Raw genomic sequence first — 10830 nt, forward strand, 5'->3', positions numbered from 1 at the left:
AAAAATACTTCAGTTTAAACATTGTCATGAACTTAAATGTTCATATTTCACTTCAAATTTAATAATCTCATCGTAAAAATAACATAGTTGTGAGTTCATCGCATGGCCTCCTCAAATGACGTTGTCATATGTATTTGGGACCTTTGTCTTTATTTGAAATAATGTTAAACGTGGTTTAAGTATTTAAAAATACTCGGTAAGTGACCCCATTATTGGAGTCAGTAAATGCAATCACATGCAACATAGTTCATGGTGGGACCTACTTTTCATGACTAGTGTTTGTATTCTAATTTTTTTCCACATGAAGTTGGATGCATACTATTTCTCTACCCATGATTCATATACGAGCGCATGAACTTGCTAGGTAGGTTCATATACATACCACTAGATTTAACTACGGACTACCATATACTCACGTTGCCGGAAACGAACGAAAAGAATGAGGCAAAAATGAGGTGTATACGTGAAGTTTGGGGCATATTACCTTTTTGGTTGGCCTTCATTGTGCAATTGAAAGTGAAAGGACTTTGGAACCATCAACTAAACTTTTCAATAATAAATAATAAATTTTGTATCTGTGTCTCGACATTTTCCTGTGACATGATCACGTTATTTAGTTCTTGTTTTTATGAATGAAAATTATCCCTACAAACTAACACGGGTCCTTTCAGCATACTTTGTCCTCACTCACATAAGAAAATCTCCCGGAGGTCACTCAGCATAGAATTGCTCCAAGTAAAGCACGTTTAACTTTGAAATTCTTGTGACTGAGCTATTGAAAATGAAAGTGCCAGTAACTTTCAATTCTTTTGAGTCGTTCTTAGTCATCATATCCTCATTCATGTACCATCTCCTTTACTCAAGTCACAAATACATATATTTGAAGCTGGGTTATCGGTATTTTTAGATAATTGATTACAGAATATAGAAAATATTTACGAACTTGAGGATTAAAATCAAAACTATTTTAGTATTCGAACATTAAAATGAAAACCATCCCAAAATTTGAGGACCTAAAGAAAATTTAAAGAATTTGTTGGATAATAGTTTGGAGTTTAGAATAAGATTTGTATGGATCATAAGGCCATTGCCCATCAAATCATAGGTTTAGAACCACTTATGATGCATATGGAGCCCAACACAAAGGCACTACTTTGCTTATCCGTGTATACTCCAATTAAAAGTGGGAATGCATAACATTTAAAAGATGTAAACACATTGATGAGATATTTTGTGGCTAGACATGCATGCCTTGGTAGGGGCACGTAGGCAAGGGCATGAACATGGACGTGTAGGTGTGCGGGCGTTAGGAAGCGGTGTTGATAAACACAATCGATGTGTGTGCAAGGGTATTGGGGGTGTTGGCGGGGTATGTGGTGTGCGTAAAGTGATGCTTGGTGTTACGGTCATGCTTGTCCAAGGCGTGTTCACTGTGGCTGTGTGTCGGTGGTCCTGATCATGCTTGTCCATGACCGCGTGCCTATTCCAAACCCTTTTTACTTGATTCTTGTCGTGTCAATACAGAGATGTATAACCGTTCATCAAATTCATGTCTACATCTGTTAGGGCTAAAATGCACCAAAATGTACTATAGGAGATATGACTGGTCGTTAATTTTTCTTACCCGGATTATATGTTATCAAAGCTGTAGTTATTGTCTATTTGCTATTAGCCTATAACGTTACTTTTTTACAAATTGTTTTCAACACATTTCCTCGCTACTTCTTCTAAAATACTCTCTCAAATGCGACCGAGGCTTGATCACACGTCCCAATTATCTACGACTTATGTTTTTCATATGATTGACTTGTTCGTTAGGTTAAAACAAGTGTCGCACAATCGTTATCGCACTACCACAAGAGTGAGCTCGCTTAGAATAAGTGTAATACAATCCCGATCTTGTTGCCACAGGAATGCAATTGTAACACTTGGGCACCGGAAAGCTTATGAATAGAAGAGAGAGAGAGAGGAGAGAGAGAATTTTGCAAATTTAATAATGAAAATTCATTAACATATTACATTATAGAAATGTGATTGAACAAAGCACACACCTTTCTCCCACACTCATAGCTATAATATTACCCAAATTCTCTAATTCCCTCAAATCTCAATCCCTAAACCCTAAATTCCCAAATTACATCATCCAAATTTTCCTTCACCAAAACCCTTCTACGTTTTGTCACGGCTAGAGGTACACGACAGACGTTAAAAATTATTTTTCATAGCAACAAACTGATCGCTACATAGTAAATTTCTTTTAAAATATCTTCTAAGGTGAAATTTCTCTTGTAAAAAAATAACTTTTTTCCCCGATTTCACCAATTCCAAAACTTCATATCAGCAATTGACTGTCACATCGTAAATTTCGGTTTAAAACATCTTTCAAGGTGAATTTTCTCCTCTAAAAAACAAAAGAAAATAACCCTTTTACTCGATTTTACTAATTTCAAGACTTCATATCAATATACTAACCGTTACATCGTAAAATTCTTTTTAAAATATTTTTCTACGTGAATTTTCTCTTCTTAAAAAAAAAAAGAAAAGAAAAGAAAATAACCCTTTTTCTTAAATCAATTATTTTTTAATAATTAATTTTCTTAGCAAACCCACCTAGCTTAATCTAATTAATTAATTATGGTCAAACTATGCTTAGTTAAAAAAAACAACCCAATTCATATTATTGTGAAAATGACGTGTAATTTTTCTAATTTTTTAATTAAAAAAAAGAAAATAAAAAAGAAAAATAGTGTTACCCAATGAGTACCCTAAGGATCCCACAATGAATCATTATGCATATTCTCCCACATCTCATCCTCCATCTCATCAACAAACACAGTCCCATTCGAAAACTCCGACGACATTTCCATCCACATCTTCGGCGAGTCCAACGGCGACTCGTTAATCGCCTGAATTTGGCTCGGCGAAAGCCGAACAGTGACCGGTGCAACACTCGACGTGGAACCCCGATCACCCTCGACCCCAACACCTGGTGTTGTTCGTACTCGCAATGCTGCCCTATGAGCAGCAAAACGGATATCATCAGGAGTTGAGCCATTAGGGAAGGGGAGAGAGTTGGCAAGATGTGGGAAGTTGAGGCGAGCATCGTGACCGCGGAAGTGATAGGCGGCGGCATCGTAAGCCGCCGCTGCCATCTCCGGTGTCTCGAAACTCCCTAACCAAATTCTCGTCTTCTTTCCTGGCTCGCGAATCTCCGACACCCATTTGCCCCATTTCCTCTTGCGAACGCCTCGGTAGCTCGACGTCGACGCGCCGTGGCTGCCCGTTGAGCTAGGATCTCCCATGTCACAAAAAGACACAAACAATACGTACTAAATATGTCCTTTTTGTTGTGTTGTTTTGATTATTGGAGTTATGAGTATATAATATATATAGGGAAGAAAAAGGTGAGATTTTTAGAGATGAAACGTGGACACTTCTCATTGGAGGAGGGAGGTTCCAAGTAGTTGCTTGAGCACGTTGAAGAACTTTTAGATTTTTTTTTGTTTTAAAATTATTTTTTGAAAAGGAAAAGAAAATAAAAATTGGATATTGAAAGTGATGGAAATTATAAAGGGAAGAAGAAGAAGAAAATTGGAGAAGGGATATTGGGTTGCTGTAGGGGACGCGGTTTTGCAATAAGGTGGCAGGAGTTTTTGGAAGTTTGTGAAAGGAGACCCACCATTCTTTTCTATGTAACTATTAGGGTATGTCGAGGAGAAGGCATGAAGCTCGGGCATAGGTTGTTAAGGTTGAGAATGTAACGACTCAAAGCGCATGAAGCCTGAGCTACGACTCAAAGTCCATCGCTAGCATATATTGTTTTCTTTGGGCTTTCCCTTTCGGGCTACCTCTCAAGGTTTTTAAAACGCGTCTACTTGGGAGAGGTTTCTACACTCTTATAAATAATGTTTTGTTCTCCTCCCTAACTGATGTGGTATCTCATAATCCACCTCCTTCGAGGCCCAACTAGGAGAGGTTTCTACACCTTTATAAAGAATGTCTCGTTCTTCTCCCAACTGATGTAGAATCTCACAATTCACCTCCTTTCGGAGTCCAGCGTACTTGCTGGCTCTCGTTCCTTCCTCCAAACGATGTGGGACCCCCACCAAATCCACCCCCAACGTCCTTACCGCACATTGCCTCATGTCCACCCCCTACAAGGCTCAGCGTCCTCACTGGCACGGATATCATTTGTAACGACCAAAACTCACCGCTAGTAGATATTGTCCTCTTTGGGCTTTCTTTTTTGGGTTTTCCCTCAAGGTTTTTAAAAAGCATCGTCAAGGGAGAGGTTTCCACACCCTTATAAAGAATGCTTCATCCTCCTCCCCAACCGATTTGGGATCAAACAATTCATCCACTTCGGGGCCCAATGTCTTCGTTGGCACTCGTTCTTTTCTCCAATCGATGTGAGACCCCCACCAAATCCACCCCCCTTCGGGGCCCAGCATTCTTACTAGCACACCACCTCATGTTCATTCCCTTTGGGGCTCAACCTTCTCCCTGGTACATCGCCCGGTGTCTAAATCTGATATCATTTGTAATGACCCAAAAACCCACCGCTAGTAGATATTGTCCTCTATGGGATTTCTCTTTCGGGTTTCCCCTCAAATACGCTTCTACTAGAGAGAGGTATTCACACCCATATAAAGAATATTTCGTTCTCCTCTCCGACCGATATGGGATCTCACACCACGAGTCTATCAAGGGAGTATCTAAGAGATCAAAACTCAAAACTCGAGACCATATACACTTAAAAATTAAAATAAAATAAGCCAATTAAAAGAAAAGAAATATTTTCTAAATAAATATTAGTTTACAAATTAAGGGGAGAAAATTGGAACATATATACTTAAATTATATTCATTTTCACACCTGGTTGATTTAGACTAAATAACCATATTCAGTCCATAAAATATAATAATAAATTATATAATATAAATAAAATTTTAAAATTAAAAAAGAAAATTGCAGACAAAAAAGATCCTATACTTTTATTTTATATAGTTCGCTAAGATGACATCACTGTCACCAATACTATAATCACAACCACTAAGTCCGTGCCGTGTGGATTACTTTCATTTCAAACTTAAATTAATAAAATTGTATCATCTTTCTAACTTTAAATAAAAATTAAAAAATATTAGTTAATTTTGGAACTGCCAATAATTTATTTCAAAAATATCCCTAAACTTTCGACTGAGTTTAAAAAATATTGGTTCAGATTTCAAAATTTTCATTAATACTCTTAAAATATTTTAAAATTTTAAAAAAAATGTCCTTATTTTAAATATATTTATAGAACGGTTAGTATCACGTTTAAAAAATGTCCACAAACTTTCAAAAGTAAAATTGAATATCTATGAGATAGAATGTTTCTATCTATATATTGACGGTAAGAATTTTTTTTAATTTTCTTTTAAAGGTTTACCGTGTTAATGTTATTTTTAAAATTTCTTGGGTATTTTTTAAATATGGTATTAACCGAACCTAATATTAACGATTTTCCTCTAAAACTAACGAAAAAAGTATCTTTTTAAACTTTTTTTAGAATTTAAGAATATTATTCAAACTTTTGAAAGTTTAGGTGTATTTGCTAGAATAGGAGTTTTGCATATCATATTGTATCGCACGTAATCCATGAAAACTTGGATTCAAGTATTAGGCTATGTGGCGAGGAACGCATGAAGCCTCGAGCATAGGTTAGGATTGAGTTGTTTACCGAGCATAGGACTCCACAAGTCTCTCAGGGAGAGTGTCTAAGGGATAAGAACTCAAAACTCGAGACCAAAATCTTCCCTACAAAACTAGGTACCAAAAGGGGTTAACTCTATGCAAAAGATGTTAGAAGAAGAAAACAAGTCACCTTGAGGGAAGTGGGAAAGTTAAGAATTAAGGCTCATTTAAATATTCGAGATTTTCTAGCATTAGTGTTGACACCTAGTGTTTTCAATTGAATGTATTAGTTTGATAAGAGGATATGATCCGGCCATGCGGCTATTTACTGAATATAAGGAACTAATCAAGGTATGTTTGAAAGTGGCCTTGACGATCGACATACTAAAATTTGGATGAAACTATAAGCTAAGTCCAAGTTTCATCGGGCCTTTCAACATTCTATACTGGATCATACCAGTGACATACAGATCAACACTATCATTGTCCCTCTTCGCAATGCATAACATATGTCACCATATCCATGTTTCACAAATACTAGACTGTCTTGATATAACTACGAACCTCTCTAAATAGAAAATACCTATTTATGGAGATACATGTGGCCATCAATAAGTTATATATTACATCTTCATTTTCTTTTATTCTAAAATATTTAGATTTTAGTTATAAATTAAATAACAAAAATAATTTACGGATTAAAATTGTGTGTTAACCTAAATTAAGGAAAAAAAAAACATAGAGATGATGATATGAAATGATGACATGATGATAATGCATGATAATATAATGATGTAAGATGCATGATGACGAGATGATATAATATGATGATATTCCATATTAAGAAAATGTACATATATTAAATGTCATGATGCATTATGACGTTGAGTTTTCTAAGACACAACCCTAATTGACATTAATGATGATGAACGTATGAAGGTCAATGCATGCATATTACCTAGGGTAGTTGTGTCACAAGAATAATTTAAGATGAAAGCTATAGAGATCTCATGCATATTGTGTGTTCATATACATCGGATTACTTCCCCATTTATGATGATGAGTACGGATGTGTACACTATGATGATGATCATCATCATCATGCCTCACATGATATTCGAGGGTTTGCTGAACCCCGAAAACCCGGCTACGGACAACTAGCCCAACTATGATGGGTCCAAGGGAGTGCAAACCTCCTCGAGATTCATGCTTTTATGTAGCTTGTGTGTAGGGAAGTACTACACATTCAATTTTGTCTGACCTGGAGGCCACCCCTATGATGATTTTAACGATAGGTCCCTAGTTATGAGTTTCATTTGTTTACATTCCCTGACCCCAAAAGTGAGGTCACTTGTAAAGGCAAGACACCATTGTACGACTGATGACGACATCGTAAGTAAAGACCATGACACATGCATAAAATAGTTGCATTTAAATTCTTACAACATAGGTTAGTATAGTGTGTGTTTCAATTTTAATATTTTATATTTTATTTAATATTTCGTATGTTCTTTTAAAGACTGTTTGAAGCATGTAAGTCCATAACAATATTTTATGATGATATTTTCAATGTTTATTTTCTACATAATAGAGCATATTATGATGATGGTAACGACTTTAAGTTAGTAAAAATTTAGGGTCGTTACACACCCTCCAAAGTCGATCGAGAGAGAAGACACTTCATTGTAATTGGATATAGTTTAAAATTTCAGAAAACTTGTATGGTCGATTTCTCCTTGATTTTTTTGATGGTTTTGGCTGATTCTTAGTCCATGAGATGATCATATGACATACAACATGCATGAGATCTCATATTAAAATCATGGTTCAATGAAATGATGCACATACTTACATACTTACATACTTATCACAACGTAAATGTCTTACGAGATGTACAAACATATTCATGGTATTTCATTTATGGTTATCATGCATTACATCATTATATCTCGCAAGTCGTAAACGTGGTCATGTTAACATAAAATGAAATACATGCATCACATAGTTCATTCAAATATCATAACATAAATAATACCAAGTAAGTAGGGCTCCACGGTACGTGTTATTCACATCTAACCTAGCTCGTAATTGTTCCAACATTAAGTTCACTTACAGTTTTAGCCTCAACTTGGTTCTTAGCTCACCCTATTTGATCGTTCCTAGGTTCGATTCAACCAAAATTCAATTTCACCTAGGATATTCTATTCATTCAAAAAATCAAGCTTAGAGTCTCTCCATAGAACCAATGTTAAATATTATGGATTATCCAAAATAGTAGCTGCATTAACCTTTCCCGACCTTAGTTACATAAAAAGATAATAGTCCAAAATAGTCAAAACGAGCCAACCAAATTGAGAAAGTCGACGAGAGACTTTTTTTCAATTTGATTATAACAATTATATTCTTTTAAATGTGTATTTTAAAAAGTTATGTTATAAGATTCTTTAACTTTTTAGTGTTCCGAGCTTTTCTTATAAGACCTTAGCTGTTTTTAACATGCATATTATAACGACTTTAGTCAATCTAAATAACGCTATGGGTTCGTTACAAACTAAAAGTTTAAATCGTTATATTTGAAGAAACACTAGAATCTCACCTAAAACCCTAAATCCTAAGGGAAAGGACCCACGTGGAACCCTTTTCAAAGGGGGAGAGATTTTGGGGATTTTGGAAATGAAATAATTTTAAATTAGAAAAAATAAATACAAGACAATATTTTCAAAGGGACAAGAACTATTTGACCCGACAAATATTTGCTTTCCATTTCGTTGTCCCTCACCAAACGAATTGGTCAAACCAAAAGCAAACCTCTCAACTCAAAATCTTGGAATTAGTACCATCTTTTTTAACCTTTGGTTTATTTACCTTTTACCTTTTTATATTTACCTAGGTGGGTTACCTTACAATTTTGGGGACATTGATTACTAATTACTCGATCACACCGTGTATAATCTATCGTAATAATCATCTCATGTGTATGTCTATCATTTTTGGGACTTCACCGAATAAAGAGATAAGAAACAAAATCTTACGAGAAAGGGAATTCACTCCTTTTTATATAGGAAAAATAAATGAGTAATTCTCTTAAATGCTGATTTCGAAACTTGAATAATGGGGCACAACTTTCTCACTCGAGAGGAACTTAGTTTATGGTTGAATCATAAACAAATTATTCATTAGAAGTTGAATAATACTTAAGGTGTAAGATGTGATTATAGGGGTAAAACGGACTTTTGACCCAACTGTAATTACAAACAACTCGTGAAGGATTGGTTTATTTGTAATGATTATATCAATGAATACAACTTGTCCAGTATTGAATAAAAATGTAACTCTAGATCTATAGTTGAGTGACAAGATGTAAGATGTAATTACAGGGTAGAACGAACTTTTGACCAAACTATAATTAAGAACAACTCGTGAAGGATTGACTTGTTTGTAATGATTATATCAATGAACACAACTTGTCTAGTATTGAATAAAAATGAAACTCTAGATCGAGTGACAAGGTGTAAAATGTAATTACAAGGGCAGAACGAACTTTTGACCAAACTATAATTAAGAACCACTCGTGAAGGATTGACTTATTTGTAATGATTATATCAATGAACACAAATTGTCCAGTATTGAATAAAAATGTAACTCTAGATCTATAGTCGAGTAACAAGGTGTAAGATTTAATTACATGGATAGAACGAACTTTTGACCAAACTATAATTAAGAACCACTAGTGAAAGATTGACTTATTTGTAATGATTATATCAATGAACACAACTTGTCCAGTATTGAATAAAAATGTAATTCTAGATCTATAGTCGAGTGACAAAGTGTAAGATGTAATTACAGTGGTAGAACGAACTTTTGACCAAACTATAATTAAGAACCACTCTAGAAGGATTGACTTATTTGTAATGATTATATCAATGAACACAACTTGTCCAGTATTGAATAAAAATGTAACTCTAGATCTATAGTCGAGTTATAAGGTGTAAGATGTAATTACAGTGTTAGAACGAACTTTTGACCAAACTATAATTAAGAACCACTCCGGAAGGATTGACTTATTTGTAATGATTATATCAATGAACACAACTTGTCCAGTATTGAATAAAAATGTAACTCTAGATCTATAGTCGAGTGACAAGGTGTAAGATGTAATTACAGGGGTAGAACGAAGTTTTGACCAAACTATAATTAAGAACCACTCGTGAATGATTGACTTATTTATAATGATTATATCAATAAACAAACTTGTCCAGTATTGAATAAAAATGTAACTCTAGATCTATAGTCGAGTAACAAGGTGTAAGATGTAATTACAGGGATAGAACGAACTTTTGACCAAACTATAATTAAGAACCACTAGTGAAAGATTGACTTATTTGTAATGATTATATCAACGAACACAACTTGTCCAGTATTGAATAAAAATGTAACTCTAGATCTATGGTCGAGTGACAATGTGTAAGATGTAATTACAGGGGTAGAACAAACTTTTGACCAAACTATAATCAAGAATAACTCGTGAATGATTGACTTGTTTGTAATGATTATTATCAATGAACACAACTTGTCCAGTATTGAATAAAAATGTAACTCTAGATCTATAGTTGAGTGACAAGGTGTAAAATGTAATTATAGGGGTAGAACGAACTTTTGACCAAACTATAATTAAGAACCACTCGTGAAGGATTGACTTGTTTATAATGATTATATCAATGAACACAACTTGTTCAGTATTGAATAAAAATGTAACTCTAGAAATATAGTCGAGTGACAAGGTGTAAGATGTAATTACAGGGGTAGAACAAACTTTTGACCAAACTATAATTAAGAACCACTCGTGAAGGTATTTGTAATGATTATATCAATGAACACAACTTACCCAGTATTGAACAAAAATGTAACTCTAGATCTATGGTCGAGTGACAATGTGTAAGATGTAATTACAGTGGTAGAACGAACTTTTGACCAAACTATAATTAAGAACAACTCGTGAAGGATTGACTTATTTGTAATGATTATATCAATGAACACAACTTATCTAGTATTGCATAAAAATGTAACTCTAGATCTATACTCGAGTAACCTACCATTAATGATTGAAAATTAAAATTTATAATTGCTACGTTTTTAGAATCCTCTTCCTAGCTC

General features: G+C 34.5%; 1 protein-coding gene across 1 annotated transcript; it reads right to left on the reverse strand.

Annotated features, from left to right (window-relative positions):
• Window positions 1-2765: 2765 nt before the first annotated feature.
• Window positions 2766-3302, reverse strand: LOC111796935 (ethylene-responsive transcription factor ERF021-like). The gene has a single exon (XM_023679753.1). It carries the CDS (start codon window positions 3300-3302, stop codon window positions 2766-2768), a length of 537 nt encoding a protein of 178 aa, XP_023535521.1.
• Between the last annotated feature and the right edge of the window lie 7528 nt (window positions 3303-10830).

The sequence above is a fragment of the Cucurbita pepo genome, chromosome LG06 (genome assembly GCF_002806865.2).
Source record: "Cucurbita pepo subsp. pepo cultivar mu-cu-16 chromosome LG06, ASM280686v2, whole genome shotgun sequence".
NCBI lineage: Eukaryota > Viridiplantae > Streptophyta > Magnoliopsida > Cucurbitales > Cucurbitaceae > Cucurbita > Cucurbita pepo.

What these genes read in the sequence shown, in the direction of transcription:
- LOC111796935 (XM_023679753.1), bottom strand. Translation starts at nt 3,302, where the DNA reads ATGGGAGATCCTAGCTCAACGGGCAGCCACGGCGCGTCGACGTCGAGC.